Source organism: Coregonus lavaretus (assembly GCF_964263955.1).
Source record: "Coregonus lavaretus genome assembly, contig: HAP1_SCAFFOLD_614, whole genome shotgun sequence".
Taxonomy (NCBI): domain Eukaryota; kingdom Metazoa; phylum Chordata; class Actinopteri; order Salmoniformes; family Salmonidae; genus Coregonus; species Coregonus lavaretus.
In genome coordinates this window covers 223,279-249,462 of record NW_028159543.1, presented here as the reverse complement: position 1 = coordinate 249,462, position 26,184 = coordinate 223,279, and the positions used below count along the sequence as shown (strand labels likewise).

At 46.7% G+C, this 26,184-nt stretch overlaps 1 protein-coding gene across 1 annotated transcript in view; it reads left to right on the top strand.

The window, feature by feature from the left end:
• Positions 1–26,184, top strand: part of LOC311122739 (ubiquitin carboxyl-terminal hydrolase 32-like) — a 97,348-nt gene that overhangs the window by 576 nt on the left and 70,588 nt on the right. The window contains exon 2 of the mRNA XM_084197064.1: positions 12,288–12,415. Coding sequence (XP_084053190.1) covers positions 12,288–12,415 — 128 coding nt within the window. The remainder of the gene's footprint in view (positions 1–12,287; positions 12,416–26,184) is intronic.

The following is a 26,184-nucleotide window of genomic DNA, read 5'->3' as shown; positions in this document are numbered from 1 at the left end:
GATACAATCAGGCGCTGCCCACATTAACAAGCAGAGCGTCGTCCAGGGTAGCTCAGTTGGTAGAGCATGGCGTTTGCAACGCCAGGGTTGTGGGTTCGATTCCCATGGGGGGCCAGTATGAAAAAAAATATATATATATAAAAATGTATGCACTAACTGTAAGTCGCTCTGGATAAGAGCGTCTGCTAAATGACTAAAATGTAAATGTAAATAACAAGCTTGATCTGTGAATAACCAAGCTAACATTAATTACTTGTGTCTGCTAGATCTCATAACATAACCCATCTAGTCTACTGTATGAGTTCATTAGTTACCTTTTTTATTATTAATTTTTTGACAGTTTTTGAGCCAATCGGTAGATAGAGAGAAAGCATAATGTGTTCTTATGCTATGCCGACTGGATGCATTTCTCTCTTCAGAGGAGATATTATTTACTGTGTTCTTGTATTGCTATGCCTAGTGCTGAGTCAATTATCACAATGGCAGAGGTTAGACCGGATAGATGTAGCCTCGTACCAGCCAAAATGTTTAGGAGAAATATTGAATCAATTTATAATTCTGCATATCCATCTGTTAATTGTTTCAGTGATGCAAGACTCGGGTGAAATATTTATCGTGAAGCACTTGAAAATATAATATAATTACCTGATACTTGCTGTACTTTGGTTCCTGCAGTTGTAACAACTGAACTTTGCCTGTCAGGATTGCTGATCTAAAATGTGTTACATTTAGGGTTCTGTCACTGTGTGACCTCGTATGGTAATGTAGATTTAGGGGTCTGTCACTGTGTGACTTCATATGGTAATGTAGATTTAGGGGTCTGTCACTGTGTGACCTCGTATGGTAATGTAGATTTAGGGTTCTGTCACTGTGTGACTTCATATGGTAATGTAGATTTAGGGGTCTGTCACTGTGTGACCTCGTATGGTAATGTAGATTTAGGGGTCTGTCACGGTGTGACCTCGTATGGTAATGTGCGTTTAGGGGTCTGTCACTGTGTGACTTCATATGGTAATGTAGATTTAGGGGTCTGTCACTGTGTGACCTCGTATGGTAATGTGCATTTAGGGGTCTGTCACTGTGTGACCTCGTATGGTAATGTGCTTTAGGGGTCTGTCACTGTGTGACCTCGTATGGTAATGTGCATTTAGGGGTCTGTCACTGTGTGACTTCGTATGGTAATGTGCGTTTAGGGGTCTGTCACTGTGTGACTTCGTATGGTAATGTGCGTTTAGGGGTCTGTCACTGTGTGACTTCGTATGGTAATGTGCGTTTAGGGGTCTGTCACTGTGTGACCTCGTATGGTAATGTACATTTAGGGGTCTGTCACTGTGTGACTTCGTATGGTAATGTGCGTTTAGGGGTCTGTCACTGTGTGACCTCGTATGGTAATGTACTTTAGGGGTCTGTCACGGTGTGACCTCGTATGGTAATGTGCATTTAGGGGTCTGTCACTGTGTGACTTCGTATGGTAATGTGCGTTTAGGGGTCTGTCACTGTGTGACCTCGTATGGTAATGTACTTTAGGGGCCTGTCACGGTGTGACCTCGTATGGTAATGTGCATTTAGGGGTCTGTCACTGTGTGACCTCGTATGGTAATGTATGTTTAGGGGTCTGTCGCTGTGTGACCTCGTAGGATAATGTGAGTTTAGGGTTCTGTTACTGTGACCTCGTATGGTAATGTGCATTTAGGGGTCCGTCACTGTGACCTCGTATGGTAATGTATATTTAGGGGTCTGTCAAATTAATTTAGGCCCTCTTCTAATTGGCTAAACGGATGATTATGTATCGGTCAGCCAGTCAAAAGTTCAACTCATCTGAACTTTGTCTGCGAGATAGTATGGATATGGACGCATCATCGCCGCTGACCGTCAACGTACGACTCCCATTGAGAAAGCATTAGAAATCACGGTTACGGATCAAATCAACAGGCCAGTCGGGCCTCACCCTTAGTCCTTGACTCCCAGATCATGAAGCACTGTTTTCCTGGAGCGCTACCTAAAGTCAGAAATGTAATGTCTCCTGAACCGTGTATTTGCATGCTGAGCCAGACAGACACTACTACTGGTTGAGTTTTTCCTACAGTGGGGATGTTTTAGGATGGGCGCTGTGGTGAAATGTGAACCTCTCCTTCAGTCTCTTGAAGGCAGCGTCAGCCTCAGGGTTCCAGGTCAGCTTCTGAGGCCCACCCTTAAGGAGATAGTTGAGTGGGGCGGCTATGGAGCTGAAGGACCTGATGAAACGCCGGTAGAAATTGGCGAAGCCCAGGAAGCTCTGTAGGCCCCTTGATGGTGGTGAGGACTGGCCATGACCTGACGGCGTCCGCCTTCGCTCTTTCCATGAACACCCCCTGAGGACTGATCCTGTATCCCAGGAAGGAGATGGCCTGTGGGTGGAATTCACATTTCTCCCCCTTCACCAACAGGCTGTGAACCCCTGTTTCAGGGTCTCCGCCACATACTTCTTCTCCATGGCCTCAGTCTCCGCCATGGAAAGGGGGTAAATGCGACTCTTCGGGGGGTGTTGTCCCTCCAGCAGGTCAATGGTGCAGTCCCAGGGCCTGTGAGGAGGGAGACACTTAGCCTTTAATGAAGAGAAGACATCGGAGAGATCTGAGTACTCACGTGGAATGTTGGGCTGGAGGGCGGACTCCGGACTCTCCACTGACGTGGAACAACAAACCACCGGCAGGCAGGTCTTCCGGCATGAGTTGGACCAGGCTGTGATCCTCTTGGTGATCCAATTGATAGTGGAGTTGTGTAGTCTGAGCCAGGGCAATCCCAAGAAGATCCGGTGGAAGGGGTGACGTGACGATGTGGAATGACAGCTCCTCGTGGTGCTCCGGTAGTGTGGGAATGGTGATGGTGATGGGGAGAGTGACGTGCGTAATGGTGCCTGATCCAAGGGGTTTATTGTCCAGCGAGGTGATGTGTAGCGGAGAAGGCAGTGGCACAGTGGAAAACCCCCATTCAGGGACCAGCTCCCTATCTATAAGGTTCCCCGCTGATCCGGAATCTATCATTGCAGTGGAAATGGAAGAGAAGGAATAACCAGTCACCGTTATGGGAACTAAAAACAATGGTTTTGTGATAGGAGATGACGTAACACTCACGGAGCGGCTACGGGAGTCATACCGCCTAGATAGGGAGCCGCCAGGAGATCTGTTGTCCATGGTGGTGTAGGGGGTGCTGCCCACCGCCATGTGAGGACTCAGAGGCAGGGCGGCTTCCATAGCGCTGATGGGGTGAGCGTCGAGGCTCCGGGAGGTGTTGGGAACGCCGCCTCTCGCTCAACATGTCGTCAAGACGGATGGACGTGGTGATGAGGGTATCAAGGTCCATCTCGTCGTCCCGACATACGAGTTCCGTCTTAACGTCCTCCCGTAAGCCTCTCCTGAAGGCCGTGCGCAGAGCATGCTCATTCCATCCGGAAGATGCCGCCGCCACCGTGCGAAAGCTCAGAGCGTACTCGGACGCTGGCCCCTCTCTCTGTTGTAGCCGGAGGAGACGCTCACCCCCCGTCCTTTCCCTCCGTGGGATGATCAAACACCGCCCTGATCCGAGCGAGGAAGGTGGAGTAGGGAACGCTGGGCTATATAGGGGTGGTGATGAGATGATGAGGTGCAGGTGCGCTGGAGGTGATTAGGGTGCGTTGGGTTTCCATTCCTGTGTTTGCCGAGGTGGTGCGCTCAGACTGGTGTCTCAGTAGACCGGCGGATCAGAGCGCTGGAGGGGAGCAACGGGAGGAGACGTGACACCAGGCCTGTGTTATTTCAGGATATAGCCAGCCAGGCCTGTGTTATTTCAGGATATAGCCAGCCAGGCCTGTGTTATTTCAGGATATAGCCAGCCAGGCCTGTGTTATTTCAGGATATAGCCAGCCAGGCCTGTGTTATTTCAGGATATAGCCAGCCAGGCCTGTGTTATTTCAGGATATAGACAGCCAGGCCTGTGTTATTTCAGGATATAGCCAGCCAGGCCTGTGTTATTTCAGGATATAGCCAGCCAGGCCTGTGTTATTTCAGGATATAGCCAGCCAGGCCTGTGTTATTTCAGGATATAGCCAGCCAGGCCTGTGTTATTTCAGGATATAGACAGCCAGGCCTGTGTTATTTCAGGATATAGCCAGCCAGGCCTGTGTTATTTCAGGATATAGCTAACCAGGCCTGTGTTATTTCAGGATATAGCCAGCCAGGCTTGATTGAGTGGCTTTGGGGGTACCAGTGTCATCCTCTCTCTGTGGCACTTTCACTAGGGAGCATGACGTGTGTGTCTGTGTATATGTATGTGGGTGTTTGTTTGTGTGGGTGTATGTGTATGTGGGTGTTTGTGTGTGTGTCTGTGTATATGTAATGAATGGTGATCCACTGCAGTTAATGTGGCCCAGAATACAACCATTCCGTCACACCATGGCAGCAATACCAGTAGTGTTAGCCACAACGGGGACTGCTTCCTTGCTTATTTGTTAATCTATCTGGAACCATTTGACTATTTATTATTTAGCAAAGTCATAGGTCTGTATTGATTAACCACCAATCTGATAGGTCGAGAAATGTAATGAGTGTTCCTGGGTCAGTTGGGCCTGTTTTTAATATCATCTAGAGGGAGGAAAGGTTTTCATATACAGAATGAGTGCGAAAGCCACAAAAGCAATACCCTTAGCCTCTCAAAATGTCCAATTCAAATCCTCTCAGACAGTAAGGGGGAAACCAAAGTTTGGTTGGGGCGTAGCCTAATCATTGAACTAAACATATTTTTTTATTTTTTATTTCACCTTTATTTAACCAGGTAAGCCAGTTGAGAACAGGTTCTCATTTACAACTGCGACCTGGCCAAGATAAAGCATAGTAGTGCAATAAAAAAAACAACAACACAGAGTTACATATGGGGTAAAAAACATAAAGTCAGAAATACAACAGAAAATATATATACAGTGTGTGCAAATGTAGCAAGTTATGGAGGTAAGGCAATAAATAGGCTATAGTGCAGAATAATTACAATAGTATTAACACTGGAATGCTAGATGTGCAAGAGATTATGTGCAAATAGAGATACTGGTGTGCAAAAGAGCAAAATAAATAACAATATAGGGATGAGGTAGTTGGGTGGGCTAATTTCAGATGGGCTGTGTACAGGTGCAGTGATCGGTAAGGTGCTCTGACAACTGATGCTTAAATTTATTGAGGGAGATAAGAGTCTCCAGCTTCAGAGATTTTTGCAATTCGTTCCAGTCATTGGCAGCAGAGAACTGGAAGGAATGGCGGCCAAAGGAGGTGTTGGCTTTGGGAATGACCAGTGAGATATACCTGCTGGAGCGCAGACTACGGGTGGGTGCTGCTATGGTGACCAATGAGCTAAGATAAGGCGGGGATTTGCCTAGCAGTGATTTATAGATGGCCTGGAGCCAGTGGGTTTGACGACGAACATGTAGTGAGGACCAGCCAACAAGAGCGTACAGGTCACAGTGGTGGGTAGTGTATGGGGCTTTGGAGACAAAACGGATGGCACTGTGATAGACTACATCCAATTTGCTGAGTAGAGTGTTGGAGGCTATTTTGTAAATGACATCGCCGAAGTCAAGGATCGGTAGGATAGTCAGTTTTACGAGGGCATGTTTGGCAGCATGAGTGAAGGAGGCTTTGTTGCGAAATAGGAAGCCGATTCTAGATTTAACTTTGGATTGGAGATTCTTTATGTGAGTCTGGAAGTTGAGTTTACAGTCTAACCAGACACCTAGGTATTTGTAGTTGTCCACATACTCTAGGTCAGACCCGTCGAGAGTGGTGATTCTAGTCGGGTGGGCGGGTGCCAGCAGCGTTCGATTGAAAAGCATGCATTTAGTTTTACTAGTGTTTAAGAGCAGTTGGAGGCTACTGAAGGATTGTTGTATGGCATTGAAGCTCGTTTGGAGGTTTGTTAACACAGTGTCCAATGAAGGGCCAGATGTATACAAAATGGTGTCGTCTGCGTAGAGGTGGATCTGAGAGTCACCAGCAGCAAGAGCGACATCATTGATATACACGGAGAAAAGTGTCGGCCCAAGAATTGAACCCTGTGGCACCCCCATAGAGACTGCCATAGGTCCAGACAACAGGCCCTCCGATTTGACACACTGAACTCTATCTGAGAAGTAGTTGGTGAACCAGGCGAGGCAGTCATTTGAGAAACCAAGGCTATTTAGTCTGCCAATAAGAATGCGGTGGTTGACAGAGTCGAAAGCCTTGGCCAGGTCGATGAAGACGGCTGCACAGTACTGTCTATTATCAATCGCGGTTATAATATCGTTTAGGACCTTGAGCGTGGCTGAAGTGCACCCGTGACCAGCTCGGAAACCGGATTGCATAGCGGAGAAGGTACGGTGGTATTCGAAATGGTCGATTATCTGTTTGTTAACTTGGCTTTCGAATACTTTCGAAAGGCAGGGCAGGATGGATATAGGTCTGTAGCAATTTGGATCTAGAGTGTCACCCCCTTTGAAGAGGGGGATGACCGCGGCAGCTTTCCAATCTCTGGGGATCTCAGACGTTATGAAAGAGAGGTTGAACAGACTAGTAATAGGAGTAGCGACAATTTCGGCGGCTAGTTTTAGAAAGAAAGGGTCCAGATTGTCTAGCCCAGCTGATTTGTAGGGGTCCAGATTTTGCAGCGCTTTCAAAACATCAGCTGTCTGAATTTGTGTGAAGGAGAAGCGGGGGGGGCATGGGCAAGTTGCAGCAGAGGGTGCAGAGTTGGTGGCCGGGTTAGTGGTAGCCAGATGGAAAGCATGGCCAGCTGTAGCAAAATGCTTGTTGAAATTCTCGATTATTGTAGATTTATCGGTGGTGATAGTGTTTCCTAGCCTCAGTGCAGTGGGCAGCTGGGAGGAAGTGCTCTTATTCTCCATGGACTTTACAGTGTCCCAAAACTTTTTGGAGTTAGTGCTACAGGATGCAAATTTCTGTTTGAAAAAGTTAGCCTTTGCTTTCCTGACTGCTTGTGTATATTGGTTCCTAACGTCCCTGAAAAGTTGCATATCGCGGGGGCTATTTGATGCTAATGCTGTACGCCACAGGATGTTTTTGTGCTGGTCAAGGGCAGTCAAGTCTGAGGAGAACCAGGGGCTATATCGGTTCTTAGTTCTGTATTTTTTGAATGGGGCATGTTTATTTAAGATTGAGAGGAAATTACTTTTAAGGAACAACCAGGCATCCTCTACTGACGGAATGAGATCTATATCCATCCAGGATACCTGGGCCAGGTCAATTAGGAAGGCCTCCTCGCTAAAGTGTTTTAGGGAGCGTTTGACAGTGATGAGGGGTGGTCGTTTGACCGCGGACCCGTTACGGACGCAGGCAATAAGGCAGTGATCGCTGAGATCCTGGTTGAAGACAGCTGAGGTGTATTTAGAGGGTATGTTAGTCAGGATGATATCTATGAGGGTACCCATGTTTACGGATTTAGGGTTGTACCTGGTAGGTTCGTTGATAATTTGCGTGAGGTTGAGGGCATCTAGCTTGGATTGTAGGATGGCTGGGGTATTAAGCATATCCCAATTTAGGTCACCAAGCAGTACAAACTCTGAGGATAAATGGGGGGCAATCAATTCACATATGGTGTCCAGGGCACAGCTGGGGGCTGAGGGGGGTCTGTAGCAAGCGGCAACAGTGAGAGACTTATTTCTGGAAAGGTGGATTTTTAGAAGTAAAAGCTCAAACTGTTTGGGCACAGACCTGGATAGTATGATAGAGCTCTGCAGGCTATCTCTACAGTAGATTGCAACTCCACCCCCTTTGGCAGTTCTATCTAGACGGAAAATGTTATAGTTGGGGATGGAAATTTCAGAATTTTTGGTGGCCTTCCTGAGCCAGGATTCAGACACTGCTAGAACATCAGGGTTGGCAGAGTGTGCTAACGCAGTGAATAACTCAAACTTAGGAAGTAGACTTCTGATATTTATGTGCAAGAAACCAAGACTTTTGCGATTACAGAAGTCATCAAATGATAGCGCCTGGGGAGTAGGAGTGATACTGAGGGCTGCAGGGCCTGGGTTAGCCTCTACATCACCAGAGGAACAGAGGAGGACTAGAATAAGGATACGGCTAAAGGCTTTAAGAACTGGTCTTCTAGTGCGTTGGGTACATAGAATAAAGGGGGCAGATTTCCGGGTGTTATAGAAAAGATTCAGGGCATTATGTACAGACAAGGATATGGAAGGATATGAGTAAAGTGGAGGTAACCCTAAGCATTGGGTAACAATGAAAGAGATAGCATCGCTAGAGTCATCAATTGTGTCGGTCTCCGCGTGTATAGGGGGAGGTGCAAATGAGCTATCTAAGGCAGGTTTAGCTAGGCTGGGGGGTCTACAGTGATATAGTACAATTAGAAATAACCGAAACAACAATAAACTAACCATGTTTGGGCTGAGGCTAAACATAAACAGGATGTAGTACCGTAAAAAGGAACAGTCCAGCAGATATCAGCTGTATAGCTGAGTTATCATAAGGTCCGGTGGTGAAGCACTAGTAAGAGGCCACGGCTAGCGTGTGCTAGCGGGCCAGGGCTATCAGATGGATGGAATCTTCGTGGTTAACGTCGTAACCACATCAGACGATTTCGTCGGCAGACCAGTCGTGTAGGATCGGCGGGGCTCCGTGTCAACACCAGGTGGTCCCGTCCGGTTGACAGATGATTAGCCAGACCACAGCGTCCGTTTTGTTGTAGCTGGCTGGTGGTAGCTAGCTGGTAGCGATGAATCCGGAGTTAAAGGTCCAGTGATTCAGTGATTCCGGCGGAAAAACTGATATGTTCTGGGTCGATAACGCGCTGTGCAGACTGGCCGAATATCCGGTGATCAATGTCCAGTGATTAAAATTAATCCCGCAGAAAAAAATCAAATGTTCTGGGTGAAACACCGCTAGCTGTGGCTAATAGCAAATAGCAAGTAGCTAGTTAGCTGGCTAGCTAGTTTCAACTGGAGATTCTAGATTCTAGATAAAGGTAAGTCAAGGTAAGTCAATAATAGAATCCGTTCCACATTGAGTGAGGCGGGTTGCAGGAAAGTATATCTTGTAGAAGGATGAAAAGTCTGATAGGGAAATATGTACGAAAAAATAGGGTATTTACAGGCTATTTACAGACAGACGATAAAAACACAACTGCACTACTACGCCATCTTGGAATATGTAACATAGTTACATTGTCGATGCCCTGCCCTGCCCTGCCTCGTTCCAGTCCCTCCCCTCCTCGGCAACGGGCACTACACTGCTTCATCATGATTGACTGCGTTGCCATGGATCTAACTGTCAGCGGTGTGGCTGACACAGGCTCTTGCTGGGAGTCCATTCATTAAAAGCCGCGTCGCTGTCAAGATCGAGCGAGCAGCGAGCTCACAGCCGCGGGGTTCAGCGGGGTGAAGGTGCTCTGAATACAGGGCAAGATAATGAGCTCTTAAACCTGACCGGACGTGTGGATCCATTGTTATTTATCGCTCACTCACACACACACACACACACGCACACACACACACACACACTCACACACTCACACACACACACACACACACACACACACACACAGAGCCAGGTGCCACTAGCAGCAACCTGAATGAGCATTTAGCATTTATCTTCCTAGGTTTGTATAGAGGAAGTTCCTCCTCTCAGAATTCAAGATGATAGTGTTTGGAACACGGTTGCTTGTAGAATGCTAGAGCAGCTCGGTAGAATCCCAAACAACCCCGACATCCACCCCTTTCCTCTGAAGTTGTCTATCCTTCCAGTTTCAGAGACAAAGCTGGCGTTAATTGAGGGCATGTTGAAGGCTGAAGCAGCCAATTGATTTTCAAGCGGCTGTCATTTCAAAGTGCTGTAATGTCAAGAGGCTCGCTCTCTGTGTGCTCTTCAAACCAGTTCAAATGGTTTTCCACCACGCGTTATTTGTAGGTTTCTTACACCGTTGAAATTCTCGGCTGTGAACGGTAGGCTTGGATTATACTGTCATCACTTGTCAGCAGAGGAGAAGATAAACCCAGCCTGCAGTACTACCTGTCTCCCATCACCATGCATTTAGTATAGGTTAGACCATGATGATAATAATAATAATAATAATATGCCATTTAGCAGACGCTTTTATCCAAAGCGACTTACAGTCATGCGTGCATACATTTTTGTGTATGGGTGGTCCCGGGGATCGAACCCACTACCTTGGCGTTACAAGCGCCGTGCTCTACCAGCTGAGCTACAGAGGACCACATATTCAGGACTATGTCTTACACATTATGGTTCTCTCTACCTACTGACTTTTCTATTAGCATTTCAACCTACAAGAACAGAATTACCCAGCCAGTATTCCTACCATGCTGCAACACTGGGTCACACTCACACATCCACCCATTTTAATATGAGCGACACGCTTTTCCTCCTTCCAGTCCCAGATTTATAAACATCCCTTTGACTTTGAGGCTGTTGCTTTTTTAATTCGTTTTTGTTTTTTAAATTTGTTTTTGTTTTTCCATCCAGGGAGGGAACGATCATCAGTCGGCAAAATTATTCCTGTATTTCAATTCCCCGCTGTAACCCCGAGCTAGCAAGCAAGCCATTTCTCTCCGTCTCCCGGCTCTTTCTGCATCTGTTTAAATAACCACATCCTTCTACAGCAGCAGATAGTCTGTAACATGCTGAGGCTGCGCTTGTCTGTGTGAATAAATGACCCCCCCCCCCCCCCCAAAAAAAAAAACACACAAAAAAAACACTTGTTTAATTGACCCCTGAGAGAGAGGGAGAGATCCACACATCCCATGGTAACACCTGTTATTAGCCTTTTAAATGAAGGCAGTGGCCTAACAGATTGACAGCTGAGGGAGGGAGTTCTGAATGGTGAGTAGCCTAGCTCCAAATGGCTGACGAAGCAACCCAGGTGTGGGCTTTCACACTGAAACAACCCAGGTGTGGGCTTTCACACTGAAACAACCCAGGTGTGGGCTTTCATACTGAAACAACCCAGGTGTGGGCTTTCATACTGAAACAACCCAGGTGTGGGCTTTCAAACTGAAACAACCCAGGTGTGGGCTTTCATACTGAAACAACCCCTGGTGTGGGCTTTCACACTGAAACAACCCCTGGTGTGGGCTTTCATACTGAAACAACCCAGGTGTGGGCTTTCATACTGAAACAACCCAGGTGTGGGCTTTCACACTGAAACAACCCTGGTGTGGGCTTTCATACTGAAACAACCCAGGTGTGGGCTTTCATACTGAAACAACCCAGGTGTGGGCTTTCACACTGAAACAACCCAGGTGTGGGCTTTCACACTGAAACACGTCTTTTAAAGATAAAGTTTAATTTCTATTGATGTTTCATTTCGTTCTACTCCAAGTGGCTGAATATCTTGTGTGCAACCTTTCTTCAGCTGGCACATGTTAATCACCTTCACATGTTAATCACCTTCACATGTTCATCACCTTCATATGTTAATCACTTTCACTACTCAAAGTGAAACCTGCCTTCTCGCCATAGCAGAGGATAGGATGTGGCCTAGTTGTTAGTTAGTTGGCACCCTATTCCCTAGGGCTCTGGTTAACAGTAGTGCACTAGGAAATAGGGAACTATTTGGGATGCGACACATAGGATCAGCTTATTGTTCCCAAATTCTCTTTGTCTTTAACCTGATGTTAGGACACCTTAGTCTTTAACCTGATGTTAGGACACCTTAGTCTTTAACCTGATGTTAGGACACCTTAGTCTTTAACCTGATGTTAGGACACCTTAGTCTTTAACCTGATGTTAGGACACCTTAGTCTTTAACCTGATGTTAGGACACCTTAGTCTTTAACCTGATGTTAGGACACCTTAGTCTTTAACCTGATGTTAGGACACCTTAGTCTTTAACCTGATGTTAGGACACCTTAGTCTTTAACCTGATGTTAGGACACCTTAGTCTTTAACCTGATGTTAGGACACCTTAGTCTTTAACCTGATGTTAGGACACCTTAGTCTTTAACCTGATGTTAGGACACCTTAGTCTTTAACCTGATGTTAGGACACCTTAGTCTTTAACCTGATGTTAGGACACCTTAGTCTTTAACCTGATGTTAGGACACCTTAGTCTTTAACCTGATGTTAGGACACCTTAGTCTTTAACCTGATGTTAGGACACCTTAGTCTTTAACCTGATGTTAATGAACCCTATTAAATGTATCTCATCCTCTCTTCCTCTGCCGCTCTCTCTCGCTCTCTCTCTCTCTCTCTCTCTCGCTCTCTCTCTCTCTCTCGCTCTCTCTCGCTCTCCTTCCCTCTCCCCCCTTCTCTCTGTAGTAACTGATGTGGAGTTGAAGCGGCTGAAGGATGCCTTTAAGAGGACCAGCGGCCTGTCCTACTACATGGCCCAACAGTGCTTCTACAGAGAGGTACTGGGAGATGGGGTCCCCCCGAAGGTTGCAGAGGTAAGTCCCCTGGGTCCCAGAACACACACACACATTTCAGACACAACCTGATAGGAAATTGGGATATGACTGTCCCTCTCACCTCCCCACCCCTACAGTCCAGATGAATCCTCTCACCTCCCCACCCCTATAGTCCAGATGAATCCTCTCACCTCCCCACCCCTATAGTCCAGATGAATCCTCTCACCTCCCCACCCCTATAGTCCAGATGAATCCTCTCACCTCCCCACCCCTACAGTCCAGATGAATCCTCTCACCTCCCCACCCCTATAGTCCAGATGAATCCTTTCACCCCCCCACCCCTATAGTCCAGTTGAATCCTCTCACCTCCCCACCCCTACAGTCCAGATGAATCCTCTCACCTCCCCACCCCTATAGTCCAGATGAATCCTTTCACCTCCCCACCCCTATAGTCCAGATGAATCCTCTCACCTCCCCACCCCTATAGTCCAGATGAATCCTCTCACCTCCCCACCCCTATAGTCCAGATGAATCCTCTCACCTCCCCACCCCTATAGTCCAGATGAATCCTCTCACCTCCCCACCCCTATAGTCCAGATGAATCCTTTCACCTCCTCACCCCTACAGTCCAGATGAATCCTTTCACCCCCACACCCCTACAGTCCAGATGAATCCTTTCACCCCCCCACCCCTATAGTCCAGTTGAATCCTCTCACCTCCCCACCCCTACAGTCCAGATGAATCCTTTCACCCCCCCACCCCTATAGTCCAGTTGAATCCTCTCACCCCCACACCCCTACAGTCCAGATGAATCCTTTCACCCCCACACCCCTACAGTCCAGATGAATCCTTTCACCCCCACACCCCTATAGTCCAGATGAATCCTCTCACCTCCCCACCCCTATAGTCCAGATGAATCCTCTCACCTCCCCACCCCTACAGTCCAGATGAATCCTCTCACCTCCCCACCCCTATAGTCCAGATGAATCCTTTCACCCCCACACCCCTACAGTCCAGATGAATCCTTTCACCTCCCCACCCCTATAGTCCAGATGAATCCTTTCACCCCCACACCCCTACAGTCCAGATGAATCCTCTCACCTCCCCACCCCTACAGTCCAGATGAATCCTCTCACCTCCCCACCCCTATAGTCCAGATGAATCCTTTCACCCCCACACCCCTACAGTCCAGATGAATCCTTTCACCTCCCCACCCCTATAGTCCAGTTGAATCCTCTCACCCCCACACCCCTACAGTCCAGATGAATCCTTTCACCCCCACACCCCTACAGTCCAGATGAATCCTTTCACCCCCACACCCCTACAGTCCAGATGAATCCTTTCACCTCCCCACCCCTATAGTCCAGATGAATCCTTTCACCCCCACACCCCTACAGTCCAGATGAATCCTCTCACCTCCACACCCCTATAGTCCAGATGAATCCTTTCACCCCCACACCCCTACAGTCCAGATGAATCCTCTCACCTCCCCACCCCTATAGTCCAGATGAATCCTTTCACCTCCCCACCCCTATAGTCCAGATGAATCCTCTCACCTCCCCACCCCTATAGTCCAGTTGAATCCATCCCTTATTTGAATGGAAAATGTTTTTAGATAATGAGGTTCTTGGGAGAAAACAGACCTAGGCCTAGTGATTTAGCTCATTAGAACTACAGAGCATATCCCTTAGACATGGGCTTCAAAATGTCCCCTGTTTTACTTCACAAGCATCTGCATGACGTTACATTGGCATGAGATGACCGGACGTTACATTGGCATGAGATGACAGGACATAACATTAGATTGACATTAGATGACATTGGGTCCTAGATCCATTCCTTGAGGCTACTTCAACCCGGAGTGGACATGCTTTCAGCCTATTGAGATTGACCCTCAGTCATTTTTTGCATCTCAAATGGCACCGTATTCCCTATGTAGTGCACTACTTTAGACCAGAGAATGGCACCCTATTCCCTATGTAGTGCACTGCTTTAGACCAGAGAATGGCACCCTATTCCCTATGTAGTGCACTACTTTAGACCAGAGAATGGCACCGTATTCCCTATGTAGTGCACTACTTTAGACCAGAGAATGGCACCCTATTCCCTATGTAGTGCACTGCTTTAGACCAGAGAATGGCACCCTATTCCCTATGTAGTGCACTGCTTTTGATAGGGTGCCATTTGAGACGCACCCATTCTAGCTGTGTTCTTAGGTTGGCCACAGTGACTCGTGATATAAAGTAATTTAGGCTACTCCAGTTCCCTGTTTTATACAGTAGCTAGCTGGTTTAATGTTTTTCCCCAGTTGGTTGTTCAACATTTCTATTTCCACTTTCCCATCAGAGGCTATCTTCCTGCTCTGGTCTCTGTCCAGTTAGGCAGAAGGAAGTTAGCCATACTGTCAAATGCCTATTCCCAATTACACACACACACACACACACACACACACACACACACACACACAGATGCCACCTGACTGACTTTATCAGTGAATAAACACTAGTTCTGTGTGTTTGTTTGTACTGTGTGTGTCAAAGGCAGTGACTGAGTCGTCAAGGGGATTGACGTAGGCCTATTCTGCAGTTGACATTGTTTGAGGAATTGAAAAAATGCTTGGCCATTGTAAAAACCCAGCCCTTACCTGCTGACCACACCGCTCACGTTACGCGCATGAGCATTGCCAAATAAATGTACAAATGTTATTCTATAATTTCATCCAAACTGCTCGCGCGCGTCAACGAGCGTCTGCGTAGCCAGGCGCTAAAATAGAAATGGGTTCTATTTTTTACACTTGACTCGCCTCAAGTCCCGCCTCTCCCATCTCCTCATTGGTTTTTAGGAGCATATACCTACGTGGGTGATCGAAAGATGAACTGAGGTCCACACTCCAGTCCAGTTGGTGGTGGTAATGCACCTTAAAGTTGGTTGCCAACCGCCATATAAAGTCCACAGAAGAAGACTGAAGGTGGCTCAGCTGGTAACTCAGCTGGTAGAGCACGGCGCTTGTAACGCCAGGGTAGTGGGTTCGATCCCCGGGACCACCCATACACAAAAAAAAAAAAAATATGCACGCATGACTGTAAGTCGCTTTGGATAAAAGCGTCTGCTAAATGGCATATTATTATTATTATTATTATTATTATTACTAGAAACTAACAAGGTTTCCCCTTTTATCTGTGGATTAATTGTCGGAGTAGAGAACACAAGATTTTGTGTGACTCAAAATGGGTCCAGATTCTACAAAGATGCAGAAAAAAAGGACCTTGTGCATTTCAGGTAAAATAACAACCCAATGTTTGTATCCCAGGACAAATTAGCTAGCAACAGCAAGCTAGCTAGCTAAACGGCAATGAATGTTTCGTGTGTTTCGACCTGTCCCCAAATTATTATAGTCAGTTCAGAGTTGGTTTTGATATTTCAACCTGCGTGTCCTGATCACGTCTAGTGTGGATGGGTAAAATCAACATGCGCGCGATGGCACGCCCCCAGTGTAGTCAGCATGTTGGGGCTTGGAAGTGGCATTCCATTGAAACCGTCTTGGCGATATTCAATCAAAATCGCAATCCAATTATTTGTTTAGGTAAGTCAAGGGAAAAATACATTTCGATCAGCAATACGCATGTTTGGATCAACACACTCAGCAACAAGAAACCAAAGTTAAAAGGATAAAAATAAAACTTTTTTTGTCCACATGTTAATTCCAACATTACATTTGACATTTTACGTCATTTAGCAGACGCTCTTATCCAGAGCGACTTACAGTTAGTGCATACATTATTCTTTTTTATTTTCATACTGGCCCCCCGTGGGAATCGAACCCACAACCCTGGCGTTGCAAACGCCATGCTCTACCAACTGAGCTACCTCCCTGCCGGCCATTCCCTCCCCTACCCTGGACGACGCTGGGCCAATTGTGCGCCGCCCCATTTGTCTCCCGGTTGCGGCCGGCTACAGCAGAGCTATCAACCGGGAGGGATTGTGCTATCCCAGGAAACCTGGGTAATGATTTGGATTGAAAAGGGCACTTCAGCTTGATTCTTAATCAATAGGCTAGCAGGAGATTCTGCATCTTTACTATAGGAGGACATTAAAGCTTAATGTCTTGCCAGCAGAGTCTACAGGAACAATCTGCATCCCAAATGACACCCCAGTCCCTTTTATAGTGCACTACTTTTGACCAGGACCCACAGGGATCTAGTGTTCAGGAAGGCAGACATTTATTATATTAAGACTTTTACCAGCGAGAAGGCAGCGAGTCCGATTCACAGCGCCGCCTCACAGCTGTACATGGTGGTAGACTGAGAGATTCAGGGGAAGGGCTGCTGCTATACTGAGTGGAGCTGCAGCCACGTCCGTCGCTGGTTTTATTTTTAGATGCTTGTTTCTCACAACTTGTGAGTCAGAGAAAGTGGAACATATATCTAGCTTCTCAAAAAGGCTATGCGTGTGTGTGTGTGTGTGTGCTGTGTGTTGAAAGTGTAACTAAGGAGTGTAGTAGTGGTGTTTGGGCTCAGAAGGCAGAAGGCAGCCGACTCTAGGGCCAGTGGCAGTAGGAGACCCCCAGGCTGTGTCCATCACTAGGCCTGACAGCAGGCCCCTCCTAGGGGCCACTCCGTCACTGTGATTAGTGGGACCACAGGGCCGTCCTAGGGGCCACGCCGTCACTGAATATCAGGAGTCTAAACTATACATGCGTACCATAGACATCATCATCATCAGGTTCACACCATGCCTTGTTGTTATTTGGTTGTATTTTCCCTGGAGTCTCTTTGTTCTGTTAATGATGATGTGAATCCATGAATTATCAATACACTGATGAAGGAAGCCTATGAACACTACATGACCAAAAGTATGTAGTATGTGGACACCTGCTCATCGAACATCTCATTCCAAAATCATGGGCATTAATATGGAGTTGGTCCCCTCTTTGCTGCTGTAACAGCCTCCACTCTTCTGGGAAGGCTTTCCACTAGATGTTGGAACATTGCTGCAGGGACTTGCTTCGATTCAGCCACGAGCATTAGTGAGGTCGGGCACTGATTGTGGGCGATTAGGCCTGGCTCGCAGTCGGCTTTCCAATTCATCCCAAAGTTGTTCGATTGGGTTGAGGTCAGGGTATTGTCATGCTGAAACAGGAAAGGGCCTTCCCCAAACTGTTGCCACAAAGTTGGAAGCACAGAATTGTCTAGAATGTAATTACACTGCTCAAAAACATAAAGGGAACACTTAAACAACACAATGAGAAATCAAAACTGTCCACTTAGAAGCAACACTGATTGACAATACATTTCACATGCTGTTGTGCAAATGGAATAGACAACAGGTGGAAATTATAGGCAATTAGCAAGACACCCCCAATAAAGGACTGGTTTTGCAGGTGGTGACCACAGACCACTTCTCAGTTCCTATGCTTCCTGGCTGATGTTTTGGTCACTTTTGAATGCTGGCGGTGCTTTCACTCTAGTGGTAGCATGAGACGGAGTCTACAATCCACACAAGTGGCTCAGGTAGTGCAGCTCATCCAGGATGGCACATCAATGCGAGCTGTGGCAAGAAGGTTTGCTGTGTCTGTCAGCGTAGTGTCCAGAGCATGGAGGCGCTACCAGGAGACAGGCCAGTACATCAGGAGACGTGGAGGAGGCCGTAGGAGGGCAACAACCCAGCAGCAGGACTGCTACCTCCGCCTTTGTGCAAGGAGGAGCAGGATAAGCACTGCCAGAGCCCTGCAAAATGACCTCCAGCAGGCCACAAATGTGCATGTGTCTGCTCAAACGGTCAGAAACAGACTCCATGAGGGTGGTATGAGGGCCCGACGTCCACAGGTGGGGGTTGTGCTTACAGCCCAACACCGTGCAGGACGTTTGGCATTTGCCAGAGAACACCAAGATTGGCAAATTCGCCACTGGCGCCCTGTGCTCTTCACAGATGAAAGCAGGTTCACACTGAGCACATGTGACAGAGTCTGGAGACGCCGTGGAGAACGTTCTGCTGCCTGCAACATCCTCCAGCATGACCGGTTTGGCGTGGGTCAGTCATGGTGTGGGGTGGCATTTCTTTGGGGGGCCGCACAGACCTCCATGTGCTCGCCAGAGGTAGCCTGACTGCCATTAGGTACCGAGATTAAATCCTCAGACCCCTTGTGAGACCATATGCTGGTGCGGTTGGCCCTGGGTTCCTCCTAATGCAAGACAATGCTAGACCTCATGTGGCTGGAGTGTGTCAGCAGTTCCTGCAAGAGGAAGGCATTGATGCTATGGACTGGCCCGCCCGTTCCCCAGACCTGAATCCAATTGAGCACATCTGGGACATCATGTCTCGCTCCATCCACCAACGCCACGTTGCACCACAGACTGTCCAGGAGTTGGCGGATGCTTTAGTCCAGGTCTGGGAGGAGATCCCTCAGGAGACCATCCGCCACCTCATCAGGAGCATGCCCAGGCGTTGTAGGGAGGTCATACAGGCACGTGGAGGCCACACACACTACTGAGCCTCATTTTGACTTGTTTTAAGGACATTACATCAAAGTTGGATCAGCCTGTAGTGTGGTTTTCCACTTTAATTTTGAGGGTGACTCCAAATCCAGACCTCGATGGGTTGATACATTTGATTTCCATTGATAATTTGTGTGTGATTTTGTTGTCAGCACATTCAACTATGTAAAGAAAAAAGTATTTAATACGATTATTTCATTCATTCAGATCTAGGATGTGTTATTTTAGTGTTCCCTTTATTTTTTTGAGCAGTGTATATGCTGTAGTGTTAAGATTTCCCTTCACTGGAACTAAGGGGCCTAGCCCGAACCATGAAAAACAGCCCCAGACCATTATTCCTCCTCCACTACCAAACTTTACAGTTGGCACTATGCATTGGGGCAGGTAGCTTTCTCTTGGCATCCGCCAAACCCAGATTCGTCCGTCAGACTTCCAGATGGTGAAGCGTGATTCATCACTCCAGAGAATGCATTTCCACTTCTCCAGAGTCCAATGGCGGCGAGCTTTACACCACTCCAGCCGACTCTTGGCATTGCGCATGGTGATCTTAGGATTGTGTGCGGCTGCTCGGCCATGGAAACCCATTTCATGAAGCTCCCGACTAACAGTTCTTGTGCTGACGTTGCTTGCAGAGGCAATTTGGAAGTCGGTAGTGAGTGTTGCAAGGGCAGATGATTTCTACGCGCTTCAGCACTCGGCAATCCCGTTGATGTGAGCTTGTGTGGCCTACCACTTCGTGGCTGAACCATTGTTGCGCCTAGACATTTCCACTTCACAATAACAGCACTTGCAGTTGACCGGGGCAGCTCTAGCAGGGCAGAAATTTGACACACTGACTTGTTGGAAAGGTGGCATCCTATGATGGTGCCATGTTGAAAGTCACTGAGCTCTTCAATAAGGCCATCCTACTGCCAATGTTTGTGGAGATTGCATGGCTGTATGATCGATTGTATACACCTGTCAGCAACGGGGGTGGCTGAAATAGAATCCATTCATTTGAAAGGGTGTCCACATACTGCTATGTGTGTGTGTGTGTGTGTTGTGTGTGTGTGTGTGTGTGTGTGTGTGTGTGTGTGTGTGTGTGTGTGTGTGTGTGTGTGTGTGTGTGTGTGTGTGTGTGTGTGTGTGTGTGTGTATGTATATATATATATATATATATATATAATATATATATCTCTAATAGAATCCACTAATATGAAGGGGTGTCCACATACTTTTGTATATAGAGTGTAGCATAGTAAATGAGTTGTTTGTCCTGAGGGATTGAGTCCAATTAGTCAACAGATAACGTGATGGTGATGATGATGATGATGATGGTGACAGCTCAAAGCTTTCCTCTTTTCTTTCTATCTGTCCAAATAGTTTGTCAGTTTATGGCAGTTTATGCCAGTGTAAAACAGAAAGGCCTGGGCGGGGGCCAGCGTGATTTTTGAGGACGTGTTTTAGGTCTATACATTTGTCTTAATGGCAGCATTTCCAGAGGGTAATGCATTTAGAAGGACTTCACTGTCATGTTGAGGTGAAATGTGTCTCAAGACAATATTATGCAGCTTTTGCAGTGCCTCTCTCTCTCTCTCTCTCTCTCTCTCTCTCTCTCTCTCTCTCTCTCTCTCTCTCTCTCTCTCTCTCTCTCTCTCTCTCTCTCTCTCTCTCTCTCTCTCTCTCTCTCTCTCTCTCTCTCTCTCTCTCTCTCTCTCTCTCTCTCTCTCTCTCTCTCTCTCTCTCTCTCTCTCTCTCCATCTGTCTCTTGGTCTCTCTCTCTCTCTCTCTCTCTCTCTCTCTCTCTCTCCCCCCATTTTATATTTAGTTGTTCAGTTTGTCAGACAAACACTGCGAAGTAGAAACATCATTCTGTTAATAGTCGTTTTGTCCTTCCAATATTTGTGCTCATGACCTGGTTCCTAAGAAAGCTTAAGATGCGCATATATAGAATATGTTGTTTCAGGGCAAGCTTCAGGGCATGTTTCAGGGCAAGCTTCAGGGCAAGCAGAGTAAGCCCTAATATAAAGCATTAGGTCTAAATATACAGGCTTTTAATAAGTATCCAAATACTCATGCATTACACATGGTATGCAAAGGAATAAGGAATGGTAATTTAAAACCATAAATGGTTTATAGTCCCCTGTAGCTCAGTTGGTAGAGCATGGCGCTTGCAACGCCAGGGTTGTGGGTTCGTTTCCCACGGGGGGCCAGTATGAAAATGAATGCACTCACTAACTGTAAAGTCGCTCTGGATAAGAGCGTCTGCTAAATGACTAAAATGTAAAATGTAATATGACAGTATTAAAGTGTTATGTTGACACAGATTTGAAGGGCAATCATATAACCGGGCGACGCCTCTCAAAAGTGCAAATATGGTGCTTCTGTTTGTACCTGACACAACGACACAGCCACTGTGACTGCCATCTCCCAAATGAATGGAAGTATGGAGGTAGTTTTGTGGCAACAAAAAAAGGCGTTACATTTTTGTCCAAAAACACAAATATTTCCTGATCTTTCTTTTATCTCCTAGATATAGGACAGACACTTCAAAACCTTATTCCTTATGATACATTTTTTGACTGTCTTTTTTGCCATTTATGAATGTAATTCAATGCGTTTCTATGGGCTATAGTAGTAGAGGCCAAATTCTAAACTTTATCAAATTCTTTGTATTTTTTGTATATATACCTAAAGGGGTCCTAAAATTCTAAATCAAATTGCTAAATGATCCGTGGTATGACCATCCTAAAACAGTTAACCGGTGACATCAATAAGGGATCATAGCTTTCACCTGGATTCAGCTGCTCAGTCTGTCATGGAAAGACCACTATCACTGGTCCATAGGGCTCTGGTGAAAAGTAGGGGACTATGTAGGACGGGGTTCTCCAACTGGCCACCCACAAGCTGAATTTGGCACGTGGGTGATTTTATTTGGCCCCCAAGTTTTCGGAGCACTTAAAATAAATTATATGTATACTCATTCAAGGGTTTGTCTTTAATTTTTACTATATTCTACATTGTAGAAATAATAGTGAAGACATCAAAACTATGAAATAACACACATGGAATCATGTAGTAACCAAAAAAAGTGTTAAACAAATCTAAATATATTTTATATTTGAGATTCTTCAAATAGCCACCCTTTGCCTTGATGACAGCTTTGCACACTCTTGGCATTCTCTCAACCAGCTTCACCTGGAATGCTTTTCCAACAGTCTTGAAGGAGTTCCCACATATGCAGTCCCCTGTAGCTCAGTTGGTAGAGCATGGCGCTTGCAACGCCAGGGTTGTGGGTTCGTTTCCCACGGGGGGCCAGTATGAAAATGTATGCACTCACTAACTGTAAGTCGCTCTGGATAAGAGCGTCTGCTAAATGACTAAAATGTAAATGTAAAATGCTGAGCACTTGTTGGCTGCTTTTCCTTCACTCTGTGATCCGACTCATCCCAAATCATCTCAATTGGGTTGAGGTCAGGGAATTGTGGAGGCCAGGTCATCTGATGCAGCTCTCCATCACTCTCCTTCTTGGCAAAATAGCCCTTACGCAGCCTGGAGGTGTGTTGGGTCATTGTCCTGTTGAAAAACAAATGATAGTCCCACTAAGCCCAAACGAGATGGGATGGCGTATCGCTGCAGAATGCTGTGGTAGCCATGCTGGTTAAGTGTGCCTTGAATTCTAAATCAAATCAAATCAAATGTTATTTGTCATATACACGTGTTTAGCAGATGTTATAGCGGGTGTAGCGAAATGCTTGTGGTTCTAGCTCCGACAGTGCAGTAATATCTAACAAGTAATATCTAACAATTTCACAGCATATACCCAAAACACACAAAACTAGTAAGGAATGGGATTTAAGAATATATACATATATGGACAAGATTTGACAGAGCGGCATGGACTAAGATACAGTAGAATATTATTGAATACAGTATATACATATGAGATGAGTAGTCCAAGATATGTAAACATTATTAAAGTGACTAGTGTTCCATTTCTTAAAGTGGCCAGTGATTTCAATAGGCAGCAGCAGCCTCTAATGTGCTAGTGAAGGCTATTTAACAGTCTGATGGCCTTGAGATAGAAGCTGTTTTGTATTGACCTCGCCTTCTGGATGATAGCAGGGTGAACAGGCAGTGGCTCGGGTGGTTGATGTCCTTGATGATCTTTTTGGCCTTCCTGTGACATCTGGTGCTGTATGTGTCTTGGAGGGCGAGTAGTTTGCCCACGGTAATGCGTTCGGCAGACCATACCACCCTCTGGAGAGCCTTGCGGTTGTGGGCGGTGCAGTTGCCGTACCAGGTGGTGATACAGCCCGACAGGATGCTCTCAATTGTGCATCTGTAAAAGTTTGTGAGGGTTTTACGTGCTAAGCCGAATTTCTTCAGCCTCCTGAGGTTGAAGAGGCTCTGTTGCACCTTCTTCACCACACTGTCTGTGTGGGTGGACCATTTCAGTTTGTCGGTGATGTGTACGCCAAGGAACTTGAAGCTTTCCACTTTCTCCACTGCGGTCCCGTCGATGTGGATAGGTGTGGTGCACCCTCTGCTGTTTCCTGAAGCCCATGATCATCTCCTTTGTTTTGTTTTGTTGATGTTGAGTGAGAGGTTATTTTCCTGGCACCACACTCCCAGAGCCCTCACCTCCTCCCTGTAGGCGGTCTCGTCATTGTTGGTAATCAAGCCTACTACTGTTGTGTCGTCTGCAAACTTGATGATTGAGTTGGAGGCGTGCTTGGCCACGCAGTCATGGGTGAACAGGGAGTACAGGAGGGGGCTGAGCACGCACCCTTGTGGGGCCACAGTGTTGAGGATCAGCAAAGTGGAGATGTTGTTTCCTACCTTCACCACCTGGGGGCGGCCCGTCAGGAAGTCTAGGACCCAGTAGCACAGGGCGGGGTTCAGACCCAGGGCCTCGAGCTTAATGATGAGCTTGGAGGGTACTATGGTGTTGAATGCTGAGCTATAGTCAATGAACAGCATTCTTACATAGGTATTCCTTTTGTCCAGATGGGATAGGGCAGTGTGCAGTGTGATGGCGATTGCATCGTCTGTGGATCTATTGGGTCGGTAAGCAAATTGAAGTGGGTCTATGGTGACAGGTAAGGTAGAGGTGATATGATCTTTGACTAGTCTCTCAAAGCACTTCATGATGACAGAGGTGAGTGCTACAGGGCGATAGTCATTTAGTTCAGTTACCTTTGCTTTCTTGGGTACAGGAATAATGGTGGCCATCTTGAAGCATGTGGGAACAGCAGACTGGGAAAGGGAGAGATTGAATATGTCCATAAACACACCAGCTAGCTGGTCTGCGCATGCTCTGAGGACACGGCTAGGGATGCCGTCTGGGCAGGCAGCCTTGCGGGGGTTAACATGCTTACATTTCTTAATCACGTCAGCCATTGAGAAGGAGAGGCCACAGTCCTTGGTAGTGTGCCTCGTCAGTGGCACTGTGTTATCCTCAAAGCGGGCGAAGAAGGTGTTTAGCTTGTCTGGAAGCGAGATGTCGGCGTCGGCAACGTGGCTGGTTTTCCTTTTGTAGTCCGTGATTGTCTGTAGATCCTGCCACATACGTCTCGTGTCTGAGCCGTTGAATTGCGACTCCACTTTGTCTCCATACTGATGTTTTGCCAGTTTAATTGCTTGCGGAGTGAGTAGCTACACTGTCTGTATTCTGCCATATTCCCAGTCACCTTGCCATGGTTGAATGCGGTGGTTCGCGCTTTCAGATTTGTGCGAATGCTGCCATCTATCCACGGTTTCTGGTTTGGGTAGGTTTTAATAGTCACAGTGGGCACAACATCACCTATACACTTCTTGATAAACCCAGTCACTGTTTCAGTGTATATGTCTAAATTATTTTTGGAAGCTACCCGGAACATATCCCAGTCCGCGTGATCAAAACAATCTTGAAGCGTGGATTCCGATTGGTCAGACCAGCGTTGAATAGTCCTTAGCACGGGTACTTCCTGTTTGAGTTTCTGCCTATAGGAAGGGAGAAGCAAAATGGAGTCGTGGTCAGATTTGCCGAAAGGAGGGCGGGGGAGGGCCTTATAACCATCCCGGAAGTTCGAATAACAATGGTCGAGGATCTTGGCAGCGCGAGTACAACAGTCGATATGTTGATAGAATTTCGGCAGCCTAGTCCTCAAATTTGCTTTGTTAAAATCCCCGGCAACAATAAATGCAGCCTCAGGATATGAGGTTTCCAGTTTGCATAAGGTCCAGTGAAGTTCTTTGAGGGCCGTCGTGGTATCGGCTTGAGGGGGGATATACACGGCCGTGACTATAACCAAAGAAAATTCTCTTGGGAGATAATATGGTCGGCATTTGATTGTGAGATATTCTAGGTCGGGTGAACAGAAGGACTCAAGTTCCTCTATGTTACTACAATTACACCATGAGTCATTAATCATGAAACCCCCACCTCCGCCCTTCTGCTTCCCGGAGAGATATTTATTCCTGTCTGCGCGATGAACTGAGAACCCATCTGGCTGGACCGATTCCGACAGAATATCCCAAGAGAGCCATGTTTCCGTGAAACAAAGTATGTTACAGGCCTTGATGTCTGTAAATCACAGACGGTGTCATCAGCAAAGCACCCCCACACCATAACACCACCACCTCCATGCTTTACGGTGGGAACTACACATGCAGAGATCATCCGTTCATCCACACCGCGTCTCACAAAAATCTCCAATTTAGACTCCAGAACAAATTTCCACTGGTGTAATGTCCATTGCTCGTGTTTCTTGGCCCAAGCAGGTCTCTTCTTCTTATTGGTGTTCTTTAGTAGTGGTTTCTTTGCAGCAATTCGACCATGAAGGCCTGATTCACTCAGTCTCCTCTGAACAGTTGATGTTGAGATGTGTCTGTTACATGAACTCTGTGAAGCATTTATTTGGGCTGCAATTTCTGAGGCTGGTAACTCTAATGAACTTATCCTTTGCAGCAGAGGTAACTCTGGGTCTTCCTTTCCTGTGGCGGTCCTCATGAGAGCCAGTTTCATCATAGCACTTGATGATTTTTGCGACTGCACTTGAAGAGACTTTCAAAGTTCTTGAAATGTTCCGTATTGACTGACCTTCACGTCTTAAAGTAATGATGGACTGTCATTTCTCTTTGCTTATTTGAGCTGTTCTTGCCATAATATGGACTTGGTCTTTTACCAAATAGGGCTATCTTCTGTATACCCCCCTACCTTGTCACAACACAACTGATTGGCTCAAATGCATTAATACACACCTGTTAATTGAAATGCATTCCAGGTGACTACCTCATGAAGCTAGTTGAGAGAATGCCAAGAGTGTGCAAAGCTGTCATCAAGGCAAAGGG